Here is a 20,129-nt window from a genome sequence, read left to right on the forward strand (position 1 = left end):
AAACGGCATACAATAGTTTAGAAGCCTAGGAGAAATTTAATCTTTACAATTTTCCTCGAAACGACGTTTCGTCAGCCTTAAAAAATAAATATGGCTCAACATTTACTATAGCAGTGTTTATTCTGGGTTTATTGTAATGCAACTGTACGCACATTTGTCTATTTTTGCGACTTTGGAACCCCTGCCGTAAAGCAATCCGCCCTTTTCGCGGAATTTCGTACCCGTTCACCGAACACCAAAGTCCCAGAACAGACGTTTGGACAAAGAAACAGAAACTCTCTAAGAAGCTAACAGAAGTTTATACCATGCTGAAACTGATATTTCAAGGTAAAAAAATGACAGTTGTTTTAATCTCTTTAAAGACAATTATTAGCAAGTTAATGGGATGTCAAGGTTCCATGTGTTTAAATACAGATGCACTGATAAATCATTTGTTTTAATATCACTCTCAAGAGGACAAATCAATAAAGATTTTTCCCTTTGTTTCTGAGAAGGATCATGGAAAATGTCTTGCACGTCATTTATTTTGTATATGCTGCCATCTTGTGTTCGCACAAAATTAAGCCCTTTTGCACTGTGCTCATACCCATATGAAATGGGTAAGACAATAAATGCAAGATTTACCAAACAATATTACATATATTTATTTTGTATTACATGTATGACATCTGTGTCCATACATAAAATGATTGAAAATACATCTGACAAACAAAAGCACCATACAGATTCAGCAGTGCAGCTTTAAACATCCAACAAAGACATTTAAACACTGACAGATACAAAAAAATAACATGTATACAAAATATTCAATGCTACGAGTTACAGTACAGTAAAATACCTGTAAATACCGTACAGCTCTATGGATTGTGGTGCAAAATTCAATCCAGATGTTTCGAAAAATAATTTATTACTAGTCTAAGAACAGTTAAAACAAACATACTTTGTTTCAAAACAGTACAGTACTGTGATATTTCTGCAGATCATATTCACTGGTCATTCAAGTATGTCTTTGTTTCCTATTCGTTTCACAGATGTAGCACCTCAAACTTTAACAGTGTCAAAAATTACAACCATTATTTTGTTCTTTATCCCAAATACATTCAGAATTCATTTATTCTCTGTGGTGAAGGCATCATGTACCAAATACATTTCTAAGGCATGTCGGCTTCACCAATATGGCACTTCTACAAACTGTTTACCTGTGAGATAGTGAACATACTATAGAGCAGATCTGTGTAGTTTTTTCCTCAGAAGCCAATCCAGACTTCATTCATTTTTATTTTTAAATACGTAGTGCTAAAGCTGGATTGTTGATTTTAGCCTCTGGATTACTTTAATAAATAATAACGGTAAACAAAATCAGGCGATATACTGGTAGGATGTCAAAAGAACTCCAAAAAACGATCAAAAGTGGTGGCGGGAAAACATAAACATAGCCACAAGAGTGTGTAACAGACTATTTCCAATATCACACTAGTATCTGCCCTCTTATTCTGATGTTCACTAGTTACTAAATAGGAAATGTTCATTTTATGAGAATTATTTCAAGTCAAATTTTGCGGTGTAATGCTGTTTCTGTCTTTGGCACTCTAGCACCACAGAAGCATGAAAACATAATGACACAAATGCAGCGGCTAGTTTAATTGGCTGAGGCGTGTCCGATGTTCAGCCTCCTCTGGGCGGAGCCTCTTTTGCGTGCCGCCGGTGGTGTGCTGAGAGACCCAAAAGCTCCAGGCGTCTCGAAGAAAGATTTGGACCCCACTGCTGCTTCCTTTGGTGTCACAGGAGTCTGAAATAGCAGAAGTGAGAAGGTCAGAAACACTATATAAAACGTACTACCATTTCACATGTTTGTCATTGCATATTTGTCACGGGTTGCTACTGTGAGGAGCACGGAGCGAGGAACGAGGAGACCAGGAGTACAAAACAAAGGAGTTTAATATTCTTCTTCAGGGAATCACACGTAGCACAAGGAGGGGACATAAACAATTCCGGACAAAGAAACTCAGAACGGGACTCACTATAAATACACAGACACCAATGGGACACACCTGGGAGCAAATTAACTAATTAAACAAACACAGCTGGAACCAAATTCATACAACGAGGACAGGAACAGGAAGGACCAAATAAGGAAAACAGGAACTAAACGGGAACATACACGTGACAATATTATTATTATCTTTTTTAAACAGTAATGATGCACCAAAATGATTAAAGGTTTCATTTAGCCAAAAACTGAAAATAAAGTTGATTTGATAATGATTCAATCAAATTATTTGATTATATTTATTTAATAATCAACACTAAATTTAAATTGCACAAAAGGCAGTTTTATATCAACTTTTTAATGATATAATTATGTTTCTACTCCAATTCGTTGTTCAGATATAATCATTTCAACTGTGGCTGTAATTAAAACTTGTTTTCACGATAGATTTATTCAAACTTACATCAAATAATGAACACGACAGGTTAAGTATAATGAATATGTAATATAGTGCATGTTTATCAAAATCCTCCTCTGTAGAATAATTTTTTTCCTAACTATTGAGTTTATGGACTTTGAAGTAAAGCATTGTTTAGAGGCTGTTTTACCAGCATCTTTCAGCGTTTGAAACTGATTGAGCGATTACGTGAGACATTAATCATTTCAGTAAGTTGTTTTGTTTCTTTGAACACCAGATGCTCATCCATGTTTATTTTGTGCTTAACTAGTAGTTAAAGAGGAAGAGATGATCGGTATATGTGCCGCTCGAACTGAGGTGCTACCGTGATCGGTCACGCCACATTAAAGAGCGTCAAAACCACATTTATTGTTTGAATGTCAATAAATAACTTGCAAAATTTAAAAGCTGAGATTTTGTTTCATATAAAATAATTGCGATTATTAGTTGTCAGGTGTGCTACAAATAATTTTTAGTGAAGTTTTGTTCTTGCATCAACTGAAATGAAACTTGCAAAAACATTTTCTAAGAACTTTTGCTAACATTTCCATTAAGTTATAAAAACGTTATTTCTGAATGCTCTCTAAACATTCAAAGTGTGCTTTTTTTTAAATGTTAAAAATGTTTTTTTTTTTCTTGGTTGCGAATGAGAATGTTATGGGAACATAACATAACATCCGCTTCGCGTCGTGCCTAACAACACCCCTTAGCTGTTATAAATTCACTGTAAACCACGGCTTCTTGGGGCTTATTGCTTTTATAAAACGGTTATTCCATATACGTAGTAAGGTTTCACAAAATAAAACAGAGCAAATAAAGTGTAATGATATTAATAAAAACATTATTCTTCCGCCAAACAATGTAGTTCCTTAGAATCGGTTGTGGTTGCAACAAAGGTTGCCAAGCAACACACAAATGTAAACAAAGGTGTATGTTTGTAGAGTAATTTACAACAGCTTCGAACGTGGCTCAGCCAATCAGAATCAAGGACCGGAACTATCCGTTTTATAATCATTTATTTTGTTCGGTAGTCAGACTTTCCTGGTTGTGCTAGATGTTTTTGATTCATTAGAAAGAACCTCAGTCTGTATTTGTTTGATTCATTAAAAACAACCGGCTCAATAGATTCATTGGTTCGGGAGTCGGACTTCAGTGGTTGCGCTAGATATTTTAATTTTGATTCCTTAAAAAGAACCGATTTATAAGACTAATATTAATCACTGGCCACGCTTACTCTTTTGCACTGCACAACTCAATAAATAGTACAGAAAACTCTGTCAAGAATATTTCAGTATGGTGTTCATTAACAGAAGAATCCACATGTGAGTACCATTATCTGGATAAAATATGTTCTACAAGGTTTGCAATTAAATTGGCAGTACGTTTCAATACAGTTGCACTGAATATGGACTTGGGATATGGGAATATGGACTGTGGTGTAATATGGGTCGCTTTTTAAGAGATTTCCTTCTAAGCCAGTTCCATCCTGCTCAGTCTATGAACAGCTGAGTAATTTACAACAGCTTCGAACGTGGCTCAGCCAAACAGAATCGAGGACCGGAACTATCCGTTTTATAATGTTACTTTTGTATGTTCTCTGAACATTCTAAAACAAGTAGTTACATTTAAAAAAACGTTAGATAAACATCCAACTAAAAAACATTCCCAATAACATTTTGTGCTAATATTTTGAGAATATTATTAAAGACCAGATAACTTTGAAGGTTCTGTTAAAGTAACTTTGAGAGAACCTTGCCAGAACATTCTGAGAACGTTAACTGGGAAACGACAGACTAAAAGATCTCAGTTCATCCAGCCATTAAAAGCGAGGAATTAACATTTTTACCTGTTGCAGGCTGAAACCGGAAATTCAGTGCATCACTAAAGAGCAGTATGCAGTAAACTGACCTGTGTTTGCGCTGGCTGAGGGCTTTCTTGTGCTCGTGGTCCCTGTGGCGAGAGTGTGGCTGCTGGTAATCTGTGCCCATGATGCTCAGGGGTGTTCAGTGTTTCGGCCACACCAAACGCTCCTCCTGCCATCACAAAATGAGCCTGTGACAACACGGTGGGCACGCTGAAACTCAGACCGCTGCTGGCAGCCCCCTCTGCGCCAGAGGTGGGCGTTGCACCCGCTATGAGTGGCGAATGCACCAAAAAATACGGCATAGCTACAGCTGGCACGCCACCCTGTGTGTGTCCCGCTGGCATGAGGAAGTTCAAAGCGTTCAGACCTACAGAATTTAGAATCATTAGAATGAGTGTGAAATCTGAAAGATGGGAGTACGTTTACATGGACAACAATATTCCGATTTTAACATGATTAAGACAATACTCTAATTAAGAATCTACCATGTAAACAGAGATTTTTGATTACCTTAATCCGGCTAAAGTCATACTCGAAGTAAACACAAATCGAATTAAGACATGTGGAGTATCCCTATTTTAGTCTCATTATTGAAGTGCAGTATAGACATGTACACACCTTAATCACACCGTTGTGTAATTACCGTCGTGTAGGACTTTTCGACGCATTTTGCATGTGTGTTTGGCAGTGTTATTTTTTAGGATTACTGATAAACTACTGTCATTTGATTTGTATTATTTTGCGACAGGATTCACTCACGGCAGTGGTCAACCGTTTGACGGCAAACAAGAGCATGGCTTCAACAACACACGTATAGCATGACAAATAATTAACTGCACTTGAAGCATTTAGTAAATTAAAAATGAAACACCCAAAACTGCATCATAACGAAGATGAACTATATGCTTAGGCCTATATGTGAAATTCTGGAGTCGCATGGGCACGTAATTTGTGGATGAGTGCTTACTGTAGACGCGAACTGTTCCAAACGATTCAGTCCAATTTGGTGAACTGGTTCGACCGATTCACTAAGAAGAACCGGTTAAATAGAACGATTCCGGACATCACTAATACGCAGATTAGAAATGATGGCGGGGAAGAAAGCATCGCATTTCTGGGGAACCGAGGAAACAGAGTTCAAGTTGTCGACGTAAATAAATTAAAACAGCGGCGATGTAACACACGTATACTCTTTCTAAGTCCATCATTTGTTCTGTGCAGTAGCATATGTGAATAATGGCGGTAAAAAATAACCACAATTCTTAGCGAATAATACGAATAATGGAAATTGCATGTAAACGGGAGTGAAGATGTTTATCTTGACATGTAAACAACATAATGCGATTAAGTCCTTACTCTGATTATTGGAAATAATCGCATTATTCGTGCGCATGTAAACGTACTCAATGACATTCACTGCTCAGGTTTTTGTGTACCTGCTGTGTTGGGAACATAGAGGTAATGAGAGGACAGCAGGGGGTCTTTAGGGCTGGGTGCTCCCGCATCTTCCTCATTCATCGGCCCAAACGAGGCCTCGTCCCACGGGGAACCTTCTCGAGAGCAGATTGGAGACCTTCTGGCGCTGGAGCTCAGACTCTCAGTCTCGCCCTGTGAGACATTCACAAAAGTCAGAGATCAAATTACAGGTTTCATAATGACAGTTTATAATATTGTGGATGCCGCCATTATAAAACCAATAAGCCCCTCAAGGCTGTGCATTACAGTGATTTCACCATGGTAAAATTTATCTTCATATATACTCAACAATTCATATCATACTCAATAATATATATATATATCACTATTATTTAATTAAATTTTTTGTCTTATATTTATTGTTTATTTTTGTTAAGCTATGTTTTTATAATGACATAATGTATATTAATGTAAATATATATAACATTTGTAATTATATATAAAGTTAAAATGATCCGTGTGATTTTATTTCAGATACTTCAGTTTAAAACATATTTTTATTTGTATAGCACCTTTAGTAGTATTTTTTGTATTATTCTTTCCTTAAATTTTTGTCATTGCTTATTGTCTTATTTTATTTATTGATGTTTATTTTTTATATTCTGAGCTGCATTTTGTGTATGAAAGGTGCTATACAAATAAAATGTTATTAAATAAATTGAAATATTTGACAGAAATGACCCACAGTAATATGCTAAAATATGTATATGCATATAGTTTTAATCTGACTCATTTAATCTGACCCACCATTTGACTTTCTATGGAAGCAGAGCGTTTGCTTCGTTTAGCTGCCTGATCATCATCCTCTTCCTCTTGTCTCTCTCTCTTCTTCAGATGTGCCTCCCTGTGGCCTGAGACGGGTGACCTCTGGGTGATGGCGTCTGGCACGTGTCCGCTGTACACCATGAGCAGGGGTGTTTGTGGCAGACCGGGCAGGTACGCTAACGTGTGAGGACCGAACTGGGCAGAAACGGGCAGTGATGCATACGGCACATCAGCCTGAAGAGGGACTGCTAGTGACACTACAGGACTTCCACTGGGCTGAACGCTACAAATGTACAGAACACTCTAGTTAGTGACCAGTGCTGTTGTTGTTAATTTGAAACTAAAAATAGCTTTAGTTAACTGAAGTAAAGCTGAAATAAAATAAAATATAAACACTATATGAAAAAATGTAACTTAAAAGTAGATTGTTGCAATGACAACTAAATGAAAAACATAAGTTTAAGTTAAGGTACTCTAATTTTCTAAAACTAACACACACACACACACACACAAATAAAGCTAAAGAGAGATATGAAAAAACTAATACAAATTTATAAAAAAGCAAAATTGAAAATTGAAAATTGAAAATTGAAAATGAAAACTGAAAATCTAAAAATAAAACTCAAAAAATTAATACGTTCTAATAAGAATGACAATTAATAAAAATCTAAGTAAAATTAAAATAGAAAATCTAAAAATGAAAGCTGATTCAAAATATTAATATATTCTAAATAAGAATGACCAAATTACTGAAAATCTAATTAAAATTGAAATGAAATCTGAAACCCCCCCAAAAAGCTAATTCAAAATATTCATGTTCTAATAAGAAAAACCAAACAAAAATTAAAACGGAAAATCTAAAAATAAAAGCTAATTCAAAATGTTATTATAAATACTACAATACACTGTACAAATGATTTTTTTAATTTTCAAATTAGTAAGTTTAAGTACTAAAATTTATAAAACTGACATAATAATAAATTAACGCTAAATAGAGGTACAAAAAATAATTTAATTAAATAAAAATGACAAAAGCACAACAGAATTGAAATGAAAACCGGAAATCTAAAAATAAAACCTAATTTAAAATATTATAAATACCATAATGCACTGTAAAAATGAATTTTCTAAGTTGTAAATAAAACCATTATTGGAGGACATTTTATAAAAAAATACTAGTTTTTCTACTTGAAAATTGTATGTTTAGGTCAGTTTTACCTTGCCATTTCTTTGTATTTTTTGTGAAATTTACTAGCAATTTCTGAGTGAAATCTTTTTCAGTGTAGTATATATATATATAACACTGAATTAACATTGTTAGTAATCAAGGGCACAATGGTTATGCTTCGCGTTTGAACCTACAACCTTTCAGCCTAGATCTTTACCCAGTGTTTGTAAACGACTAAAGTTTGAAATGTGTAAATTTCTTCAAATACAAATTCTATACAGGTGCACTCACCTGTCTCCAAACCGCAGTCGACACACTGCGCTGGTGTTCACACTCTTCCTAGAATAATCCACCGGCTCGTCTGAAAATACAAACACAAAAAACGTTGCCTAAACTACAGTTCCAACAAATGTAAATGACAGTCTAAGATTATGGAAAGTGTTCAGCTCAGCTCTCACCTGTAGAAGGTCTGTGAGGTGTGCTGGGGGCGGAGCTTATCCGCCTTTGATTGACAGGAGGTGCAGGAATGACCTGAAAGGAGGAGTGACGCGTCATCTTCTCCCGTCGTTCCCCGGTGGTGCTGATCTGAGCTGCTGAGACTCTCAAATCGTCTGAATCTAAAAGACATGCAACAAATAATCACAATATAATCACGCAGAAGAGACGCAATTTTCAAGTGTTTAACCCGTTTAAAGGCACAATATGTACGTTTTCGCCACTAGAGTTTGCATTTTCAAATCAATAACAAAGGCGAAGCTTGATTATGAAGGAGGATGTTCACGGATGAGGTAATGAATTAATTTTTTTATTACCTGTACCTTCCAAAGTTATTCAAACAGCAAATAAATTATACAAGAGAATGCGAGCAAAGAACATTTACATTGTCAAAGAACATTATGACTGACTTAAGTCTAGCGCGAGTTTAAGCACTCAAAAAAAAAAAAATCCCTTTATAATCAGTAAAGCTGTCTATGGTTTTATGAATGAATCTCTTACATCATATGTACATCTGCACTTTGTTGTTTATGATGAGAGAATTCGTGTGAGAGTTGAATTCAGTAAGCGAGCAAGTGCACTGAACAAAAACTCATCTGATTGGCCATTGCATTCATAAACTGATTGGTTATAATGCGCAACACTGTAAAAACACATAAAAAAATCATGGAGCAACATTGAGCAGATCTAAATTTAATGCTGCTGTCAACACATTTTTTAAAATTTAATTATCATTTTATTCGCGACAGCCGTAATGGATTTAGTTGAACTGTACAGCAGCATTTGTGTTCGTGTGTTGCCATAGTTTCTACAAGCTGAAACTGAGGATAGTGCAGAGATTACGTCATTGATAGGCAACAATGACCAGGGATGAGCCATTATTTAAAATTGGAATTTCTCTGGATTTACAAATCCTTGGGAACTTTTGGGATAACATAAATACACAACTGCATGAAATATATCACACTGTGCACCTAGTTTTTGGATATTTTGTGCCTTTAAACCGACTGTGTCGGTGCCAACACATAAAACCAAGCTGTATTCATGTTACCGTAACTCTTCAACCGTTTACACTATCAAAAATGGCTCCTGACAGTAGACAACATGCGCTTTTTGGCAATGTATGGCTTATTACGGTAATTTCTTGCACTCTGCCGGCAAATTTCCAGGAGAGCGGGAAGGAGTTTTAAATTGCATAAAATAATAAAAGAAACAAACAAAAACATAGTGAAGGAGGAGTAAACAGCACAAAAACGATTGTGTGTATGGGTGCGTATGTATATGCATGCATGTGTATATGTGTGTGTGTATGAACAAAAAAGCCTCCTGAATGAAAACTGTGCAACCCAGTGCCACAAAAAGACTTGTATATATGTAATATAGTTGAATTTTCAAGTATGAAGTGTTGGATTCTTTCGATCACGATTTTTCTCTTTTTTTTTTCCTAAATAAAAATTCCCGTTTTTTTTTTTTTTGTCTATTTAAATTCTGTTTACAAACTCACCAAACAACATTAATGGTCAATAACTTAAATTTTTTGAAAGCCATCTGTTTTCTGAAAAAAATGACTTGAAAATAGCACATTCTGTTAGAATTTTACAGTCAAATAAATAAAATCTGTGAATATGACCTATTTGACCTTTAAGATCTTTAAGGGTTAAACAAGACGTACCGCTGCTGCTGTGGAAATCAGCGGGTCCGATCCATTTGAAGACAGGTTTACGACTCTTTTCCTCTCGTACTTGAAGTTTCTTGATCAGATTCAGGCTGGTCAGGACATTAGCGATATCATACAAACGTCGCACCTTAGCTAAACAAACACAAAAAAGATTGTGAGCTACTCTTAATCAATAATGGAATACATATTATTTTTAACATTAAAATTGTCTTACTTTTATACTTGCTGTGGCTGGACTCATCCTGGCCCTCTTCGATCAAAATCTTAGCAGCCATATCGAGGGTAACGGTCCGTGTTTTGGACACCAGAAACAGCATGACAAACTTCTGGCTCATGATACGAAGCGATTTATCCTTTCGTCTGCTGGAGGCCGCTGTATGAGAGAGATAAACCATTCTTACAACACTGTAAAACATGTCAAAGTTGGCATTCCAGGCATTAATGCATTTGTCTTTAAAATAAAGGTCTTTGGAAAATCATACAGCAACTTAAGAAAGAGTAAAAAAATGTTTTTTTTGTTGATAAGTCGAGGAATTATGCTTTTTCAGTTTTAATAATTGTGGTGTTAGGGCTGGGCGATTTTTCTGATTTTATCGATTAATTCGAATTTAATGTTTTGACATTATCATATTGCTAAGAACTTTTTAACTTGAGCGCCGCATTTTTACAATGCCGTTTCATGTACGAGACGCGAGCGCAACAGTCAAACGCGTCCATGTTTACACAGAAAAAACAATGGAAAATCAGCACAAGCGAATAAAAAACCTGTAACTACTACTGTATGTCTGATATTTTATGTTTGCATCATGGCAGGCTGAAAGCTGCTGTTCATTGTTTTTACAGAACATTTACAGTTAATAATACTGGTGCTATAACCTTCAGTCATTTTGAATATGAATTACATTGACAATCTTGAGATTTATTTGAAAGCATTTTCCTCGTATTATTTCTGAACATATAATATGTATAAGACAAGTTTGTACAAGATGTAGTTCATGCATCTTTTCTGCAAAGATATTTAACAAGTGATTTGTTTAACATGTTGACAACTTCATGTGTGGTGCACTTGGAATAAAATTGTCTTTAACTAGATTGTTAACAAAGAAAAAGTTATGCTACTTGAATCATGTTGTAGTTACAATACAATTTCAAGTTGACTAGTTAAAAATCGTAAAAAAACCGAGAATCGGTCAAACGTTCTGAAAAAAAAATCGAGAATAAAAAATATATATACAGTGGGTACGGAAAGTATTCAGACCCCCTTAAATTTTTCACTATGGGGTGCTGTGTGTACATTAATGAGGAAAAAAAATTAACTTAAATGATTTTAGCAAATGGCTGCAATATAACAAAGAGTGAAAAATTTAAGGGGGTCTGAATACTTTCCGTACCCACTGTATATATATATTTTTTGCCATATCACCCAGCCCTATGTGGCATAAAAGAGACGATGGAAGACATGAATAAATTTGAGGTGACTGGCAGCAGAACATCAGAGTTAGTGGATATGAGGAATGGCATGATTGCTCGGTGAATTGGCTGGTCGAGTGATTCCTGCCCTCATGACGGGACGGTAATAAGCTTGTTAGAAAGGAAAGCCGTTGCTTGGCGACAGCGGCCACATGGGACAAGAAGCCAGCAAACACAATAACCACATCAGAGGATCCAGACGAGGACAGCAGGACGCTTCATTTCTTTATCAAGACATCAAACTCAGGAAACACAAAGAGATTAATTTAAATGCTCAAATCTAGAGAAATTAAATACTTGGCTACTGAGCAAACAAACATACAAGATATAGATTTGAGACATCTGAGTGTATTAAAATCACTTGCCTCGGACAATTATAAGTTTATCTGCATTATACTAAATAATTTAACAGAATGACTGGGGCTAAAGCCATTAGGGGCTTTTATTTCATCAGCAGATCATTTTGGAAGCAGAAAACACCAGAGATTTCAAATAGCATCCATATTTTCTAACGTGCATTTTAAAAATAAGTTTGGAAAATTGGATGGAAAATTATATACTAGAGCTTTTTTGGTAAAAATTGTTTTGTTAACACAAAAATACAGTAGATTTAAAATGTCAGAATTAACAAAACTACTTATCATATTCACCATAATTTCTAAATTTGTGGATCCGATAGAAAAAAGGCACAAGATTGTTACTACTATTACTACTGTTATATATTTTTTTTATTAAAATTTGAATTCACTTTGATTTAGATTTTTTTCTTTTTAATTTTAGTAATTTTGTTGTGTTTTGTCAGTTTAATATTTTGTGTTTTTTAAGTCTATAGGTTTTATTCATGTTTTTGTTTTTGTTATTTTAGTTAAGTTAACAAAAGTTAAATTAGAAATGCTGCTTTGGCAACTAGCTGAAATAAAATAAGTATTTTTTAAGTTAAAGTTTATTTCAAGTAAAGATAGTTTTTTGGTTATGGTTTTAGTTTTAAGTTAAATAACTCTATTAAGTATAATAACCTGAATTTATTCATTTAAATTAAGATTTATTTGTAATATTACTACTATATATTCTAAAAACATGTCAGCTTAAATTATAATATATACGTATGAAGTATATTTTTTTACTGAATTGAGTGTAGTTTCTCCAAACAAAGGTCAATGGTGATATGATTTAATCAAATCACCGCTACAAGAGCTCAGCAAACAGAAACACATCTAAACCTGCAGCTTCCTCTTCCTCTGAATAATTAGATTCCCTCCTCGGCCTGTCTGTGAGAGCAAAGAGTCCCGGTGCAGTGATGGGATTACCAGTGATCAACACAAAGACCTGGTAACCAGTGTTGTGAAGCCTGAGACGCTGTTAACAGGTGACCGATTAATGGAGCACATGGGTGAGACACTAATAATGGTGTTAATGGGGCAACCGTCACAATGGTTTTAATGTAAACTGTTTGTGCAATATAGTGAATCATTCAAATGACAGTATATGGATCATGCAACCAAGGCAGACGGGTTTTTAAATCTGTTTTTGCAATGCATAACGATTAGTGGTCAACCGATATATCGGCCTTGGCCGTTCAAATATCGGCATCGGCCGATAAGTTTTCCTGTTTGGCCGATGCAATTAATCACAACAATGTATATACAATTACAAATGATTAAACATATAAATCGTCAGTTTGTTGTTTTACACACAGGCATTATTTTATACACGACATAGTCGTGAGATGCATAAGAAATCTTTAGACGCCCCCATAACAACAAAAGACCACACTTTATTGAACCTTTTCTGATAAGAAGTGTACGCTGCAAAATGCGAGCATTTTTGACGATAGTTTCTGTCTAGTCCGCTCGTTTTATCGCATTTAACCACAGCTGTCGTCGTTTTTTTTGTCTGGCAGTGGCAGCAGGTATGCGATACAATGTCTAATTTGAGGCTGTATTACGTCGATTCTGGCACTCAACATCACAACAAGATGATATTTTAAGCTCCTTATGTAGCTGAATCTGTGCTGGTTTGAATGGGCCGCCTCCAGTTTTCCCTTTGGCCACCCTGCTTTACAAGATATCGGCAGTCAAAAAAAACGATATCGATCGACCACTAATAACGAATACTTCAAAAAAGTATGAACAGGAATATTTTAGTGTCATACCGTGCGTGTTTTGCATGTGGTGGGCAGCACACGGGCTGCTTCCTTCTCTCTGGTCCATCTGCAGATGGTAGCCCTGCTCACGACCCGCCTGATGGAGATCCTGCAGGGTCAGCGGCAGAGCTGAGCGTCCGTGCCACACATACAGGTTCTTAGCCATTCTGCTCACCAGCATCAGAGACTCCAGCACGTTCACAATGTCGTAGATACGTCGCCTCTCAACGCCTGCGTCACAGAGACAGTCACTACTTGTGGACATTTTGCAATTATTAATTAACAGCATTTTTTAGTTTGGCCGATGGGGACTTTTATTTTGATGGCTTACAGGACTTTTATTTTGTGCATGAGAACTGTTAAAGAAAGTAAACGGTATATGAAAAAATATTATAGCGTTTGCTTTTCTATTATTAGTAATAGATTGGTATACACTATAATACTTTCTCATCTACCGTCAGCATTCAGCAAACACATTTATTTGTAAAAAATACTATAATTGATTACAGAATCAAGAAGTTGCCATCTGAAGTATAAATTTGTTTATTTTTTACAGATTTATTTGATCAAGTTCAGATTATTTTTCCATATAATTCATTTTCCATCTTCATTAGTTTAATGTCTGTTTAACGGTACTGTCTAATAAATTATTACACAGAACTGTTAAACAAAGTAAACTGTATACAAAAATAGTGTTTGCTTTTCTATCATTGAAGTTGCCATCTAAAGTATGAATCTGTTTATTTTTCAGATTTTTTTAAAAATCAAATTCAAATTTTTCTAATAATTCACTTTCAAATAATTTGTTACCAATTTTGTAAATATTATTAAAAAATAAATACATAAATCTGTTTAAGGATTAATTTTTTTTTATCAAGTTCTACTTATTTTTTCATGCAGTTCTCTTTCAAATAATGTATTTCTAATTTTAATAATTAATTATTATTTTAATAATTAATGTATTAATAATTTAATAAATTACAGAATCAAGAAGTTGCCATCTAAAGCATAAATCTGTTTATTTACCCAGATTTATTTTATCAAGTTCAGGTTATTTTTCCATATAATTCATTCGCTGTTTTCATTAGTTTAATGTGTTTAACAGTTCTGTCTAATAATTATTATACAGAACTGTTATAGAAAGAAAGCAAACTGTATACAAAAAAAGTGTTTGCTTTTCTATTATTAGTAATATATTGGTTAACACTATAATACTTTCTCATCTACCGTCAGCATTCAGCAAGCACGCATTTATTTGTAAAAAATACTATAATAGGATTACAGAATCAAGTTGCCATTTGAAGTATAAATCTGTTTATTCTAATTATTTTATCATGCAATTCACTTTCAAATAATTTATATCTAATTTCTAAAATTCTATGTAAATATATATAATTTTAGCAATTGTTATGCATGTTTTTACTATCTTTAAACCAAATAGTGTGATATCATATATATATATATATTTTTTTTTTTGCCATATCGAACCACTTGGCGTTACATTACATTAGTATTTTATACAGAAATAAGGGATTTGATTATGATTAGGAGTTATTTTCTCTTACCCAAGCGTGTGGCCACCTCATCCAGAGAAATATTGATGCTTTCAGAGGTTTCTGGGTAATCAGGGTACAAGGCCAGAAATTTCTGACACAAAAGCCCCAAACTCTTCTGTTTACGGCTGGGTCTCCTCTCAGAATCGTCTACCGCTTCATACTGCAATAAAGAGAGATAAAACCAGCTAAAACTATTGAACATATTAAGATACTGAACATATTTAAGATGAAATGCATGTTCTAAGCTGCTGTTGATAAGAGTACCTCAAGTTTCCAAACATTACACTGATTTAGACTTCTTCTTTTGATACCTGACACGAGTCGTCGAGTTCTTCCTCTTCATCCTCCTCTATAGCCTTCTCTTCATTTTCAATGGGTCTGAAGAGGGTTTTCTTCATCTCTCTGTCGCGGATATCTGGGCTGGCGGCGCTGATCAGCATTTTCAGGTTGGCTGTTGGGGTCCAGGGGTCCGGATGGACCCTCTCTGTGTGTTTGATGGGGGTTATATGGGTGATATCTGGGCTGGAAACTCTCTTATGTCCGTTCACAGACTCACACTTCAGTGGGGTCATTTTCCTTCTGTCCATGCAGATGTTCTCCTGAAATCAGGCTATTCGTTAGACATCAAATGAGGCAGGAGATGCACTGTCATATAATAATGCTTTATTACATTTAGATCTCTTACTTTTTGGTCATTCATGTTGCCAGTATCACCTGAGCCTGTCTTATTCACTAGCGTCCTCACACTAAGCAAATCCTTTAAAGTTAAACACTTCATCTCCATCTAAAAAAAGAAAAATGAATCAGTCATAACCAGTACATTTAAGCTATCAGTAAATTAGTTTATTACCGAATTATGTTATTACATATGAATGACACTGTTAAATTAATATTAACTTCTGCATTGTTAACATATAATACCAAAAATGTTACGTTATATAGTATATATCTGCATAAATTACATATCTGAATATAAATAAACTGATGTGTAAAGTATTAATGTGATGTTTGTTACTAACTAATTAAGTTATTATAACATGTTGCCAAAAGTTATTCAAATACTTCTAGTAAAAAACACTGCGTTATTATCTTGGGTATTATATTACATAATATAATATTAAGTAAGATTCATATGACTTAATCTTAATGACTAATGATCACGTTCTTAAAAAGTGATCTGAGATCTGATGATGGTGGAAAGATTTTGGCGCAAATATCTTCACCAGTTGCCTGGTAACCAAACCAGATTCTCAGAATAAAAAATATGATGATTAAACTTTTAAAGTAATTTATATTGATATGATTGTCACAATATTTTATATATTTTATTTTACATTATATTGTAGGAGCCCAGCAGCATGCTTATGATATAAAAGTCCTTAAATAAAAATCCTCTGTTTTTCTGATTATTTGAATACTGGTAAAATGTCTGCCAGTGAAAGTCAAACTTGAGTTTAAGGAGATTAATTTACATTATTGTTTTTATATTAGATCATGCAAGTCAGATTTAACCTTATATTCTTACCTTAAAGTTCCGTCCTTGGAATAGAAAAATCCTAAAGACGTAAATAAATCCTTTGCAAAGGTGATCGTTCCTTTTCCTCCTTAAATGAACATAATTTTCTCTCTAAATAAGAAGATCTGAACTAGTAATCTTCTTATTTCAGTCGTACCGATGGTCAGGCGAGTAGGAATCACCCGCTAAAGCTTGTTTTCTGGCGCTCTGAAGAGTTACACCCTCCCTCAGCCAATCACGTTGCCGCTATGCAAATATATCGACGGTGATTGGCCGAGCTAGGAGGAAATGCCGCAGAGCGACCGTCGTAGCCAATCAGAGACGCGTTCTGACCAAGCCTGTGGGGGTTTGTTGGCGGGGCGGTAGGCGCGCTCTTCATTGATCTGCTTCTGCGGTTATTGCAGGCGCGCCTGAAGTTTTAAAGGCGCCGTTGTAACTCAGCGGGGACATAATTAATCATCACAGGTGATTAATTGACATTAAATAATTGCCGAGTGTCCCCTGACAGATATTAATGACAAGCTCAGGCAGGAACAAAGGTGAGTGACACAGGTGGGGTTTCGGCGCGACTGAGGGTTTTGTCGCGGGAAAGAGTGTAATATGAGAAGATACCCCACACCCACAAACTACCCCCACATGAGCGTACTTTCAACGTCATAACCACAGAAATCGAATAATATATCTAATAATAGGATGTATCTAACTAATGAACCTGTATAAACCAAATAAAACCGATATGTATCAGTCATCACAGTTCAAATGTCATAAAACATGCATATATGCATGTATGCACACACATTATTGCTTAAAACGAAACTAGAAAACTAAATATGTATGAGTAAATATGTAAAATAACTATGTAAATTTGATCAATATCATATAGCGTTCATTCATTCATATAGTGTATGTGTTTTCACTTAAGTTTGTTGTATTTCCCTCTTAATGCACTCTGTTTAATAATTTATATTGTGTTGTATGTTTTAAAAGCTATCAGATTATTGCTTTTTTTAAATTATTTTAGTTTTCAAGCCTCTTTTATCTATATTCAAGGTCTTCATCCTCTGACTGCTTTTGTGAGAGCTGAAATACCATAAGATGCTGGGTAAGACTTAATTTCCATTTTACATGGATTTTAATAATCTTAAAATAGCTGTATGTAAAATATCTTGGGTTTGTTTGGGTGCATGTTACATCATCTTTAATGCCATTTATATGTCATGATCAGTTATTTATATGAGATCAAATATGCACTGGTGCACTATGGCAATGTGAAATATTTCAGATTAACGGTCTGTCTGAGAAGCACACAAAATTAATTTAATTTTTCAAGGAGCGGTTAGTCAAGTGGATGAATCACATTTGCATGATTATGCAAAACTGGAGAGAAAGAGAAGCTGAATTAATGTTTTAGAGCAGCATATTACTGGCAAGCCCACAGAAGGCACAAATTAAACAATAAAATCTGGGATTGTGCCATGTAGGTCAAATAAAACAGTGTCAAAAGAGTGTAAAGTGGAGATAGACATGAAAAGAGGATCTCTTGTCTCTGAAGATGGGCTGAAGTGGCCCCTGGTGGCAAAGGAAAGACTTTGAGGATTCACAGACAGGAAGAAGAACTGAACCAGAGCCGAATATTAAGAGGCAGCTTAATATTCACCAGGCCTACAGTAATACAGCTAACAGCCTGTTATGTACTATTATTAAACAATGCTACGACTCTCAACTATTACTTAACATGCTTCTGACTTAAAGGATCTCAAAAACACCATCTATTGTTATTTAAAATCGTATGATAGTGATAAATACATGTCCTTTTTCAAAGCAACACTGTCATTTTCCTTTTACTGTTTTATATATAATAGTCAACATTTGAAGTGGATCAAGAAAGTTAATCAAAGTTGTCCGCATTTTGGTTTTAGGACAACTTTAGGACAACTTTGATGAAAAGTTCACTTCAAATGTTGACTAGTGTATACTAGCACCAACATAGGTTAGTATTTGGACAGTTAAATCACAATTAAAATGCCTAGGTGTCATTGCATTAATTTTATAATAAGTGTCCTTGCAAAAAATGCAATAAAAATTATCCAAACAATTTTTCTGTATCTGAAAATACGTGAAAAGCTAACTCGTCAGATATATAACTGTTATAGTTATAAATCAAAACCAGTGATGAATGAGACATCTGTGATGAAGGAATAAGACATTCTTTAATCAGCATTTACATAATGTGTTTAGTAATAATTTTGCACCCAGCAAAACAGATTATTTTTAAATATGTGTAGATTTGTTTAAAAGGTAGGGATTCTTATTAAAGCCAGTAGTAATCAAACAACCCATAAAAAATACATCGTAAACCTATACACATTAATTTCTGACTTCAACAAAATAATCATCATAATGTAATGAAATATAATAAAGACTTCTTTTGGTGAAGACAAGTGTATTGTTATGACGAATTGTCTACATTATTCTGATGAGACATGTCTCTGTTTGCAGATCCTATGAGACGCTTGTGGCCTTCTGCAGCAGCTGGAGCATGATGGGATACACCGGGGCAAACTCCTTCCCCTGCCTGGCTCGGACAGACTGCACATATGCCTCCAGCGCCCCCCTGCAACAAAGGAAAGTCACATTTTAATTACCTGCTTTCGCTGATCAAAGAAAGGCTGCAGTATTTTCTCCAAAGCACCACTAGAGCATGCTGATGTTGCACAGAGAAGTTCAGTTCTGGTCTGAACTACTAAATTATTACCATGAGTTTTCTATGAATAGGGATTTTAAAAAATAATTTTTTGGAACTTTGCACTCATAAAATGCAATTTCTTGCCAATGAAAAATTTTAGAGCTGAGCATAAAAAAAAAAAGTATATTAACTTAAGAAATGTCAGTGATTTTTCTATATATGGAAATCACAGTCAATAATTATGTATATGGTGTATGTATATATAATTATATATATATTGGTTTATATTAGTGCTGTCAAACGATTAATCACGATTAATCGCATCCAAAATAAAAGTTTTTGTTTACATAATATATGTGTGTGTACTGTGTATATTTATTTTATATATATATATATAAAGACACACACATACAATATATATTTGAAAATATTTACATGTATATATTTATAGTCATATAAATTATATCATATATAAATATATTAAATATATAAACATAACATTTTTCTTAAATATATACATGCATGTGTTTGTATTTATATATACATAATAAATATACACAGTACACACACAAATTATGTAAACAAAAACTTTTATTTTGGATGCGATTAATCGCGATTAATCATTATCGGTGTAAAGTTAGTTTATAGAGTTGATAATATTTATAGGTATAAAACACTTAAAAATCTAAACTCATATGTAGTCATGTTTAAAGCTATTGATTCTAAAACTTATTTATATTGCATATTATCTATATGTTTATTAATTTAAAATAAAAGCTTAATAATTACTATTAAACTAAGCTAGCTTGTGTAATGGATTAAGGGTATAATAATTATATAAATCATATAAAATAATTATAAAAAA

The 20,129-nt window shown here is 34.3% G+C and overlaps 2 protein-coding genes across 2 annotated transcripts in view; both read right to left on the reverse strand.

Annotated features, from left to right (window-relative positions):
• Nucleotides 1-1,284: 1,284 nt before the first annotated feature.
• On the reverse strand, nt 1,285-16,652 carry LOC107707966 (transcription factor E2F7-like). The gene is made up of 13 exons (XM_016512087.1): nt 16,588-16,652; nt 15,748-15,846; nt 15,374-15,661; nt 15,072-15,222; nt 13,516-13,737; nt 10,108-10,266; nt 9,888-10,025; nt 8,179-8,337; nt 8,012-8,081; nt 6,535-6,835; nt 5,748-5,919; nt 4,356-4,678; nt 1,285-1,789 (listed from the first exon to the last, which is right to left on the reverse strand). The coding sequence occupies exons 2-13, from the start codon at nt 15,844-15,846 to the stop codon at nt 1,640-1,642; spliced, it is 2,232 nt and encodes a 743-aa protein (XP_016367573.1). The 5' UTR covers nt 16,588-16,652; the 3' UTR covers nt 1,285-1,639.
• Nucleotides 16,653-19,004: 2,352 nt separating this feature from the next.
• cog5 (component of oligomeric golgi complex 5) overlaps nt 19,005-20,129 on the reverse strand; it is a 78,230-nt gene continuing 77,105 nt past the window's right edge. The window contains exon 22 of the mRNA XM_016512162.1: nt 19,005-19,192. Coding sequence (XP_016367648.1) covers nt 19,081-19,192 — 112 coding nt within the window. The 3' untranslated portion in view covers nt 19,005-19,080. The remainder of the gene's footprint in view (nt 19,193-20,129) is intronic.

This window comes from Sinocyclocheilus rhinocerous, unplaced genomic scaffold, assembly GCF_001515625.1.
Source record: "Sinocyclocheilus rhinocerous isolate Xijiao unplaced genomic scaffold, SAMN03320098_v1.1 scaffold475, whole genome shotgun sequence".
NCBI lineage: Eukaryota > Metazoa > Chordata > Actinopteri > Cypriniformes > Cyprinidae > Sinocyclocheilus > Sinocyclocheilus rhinocerous.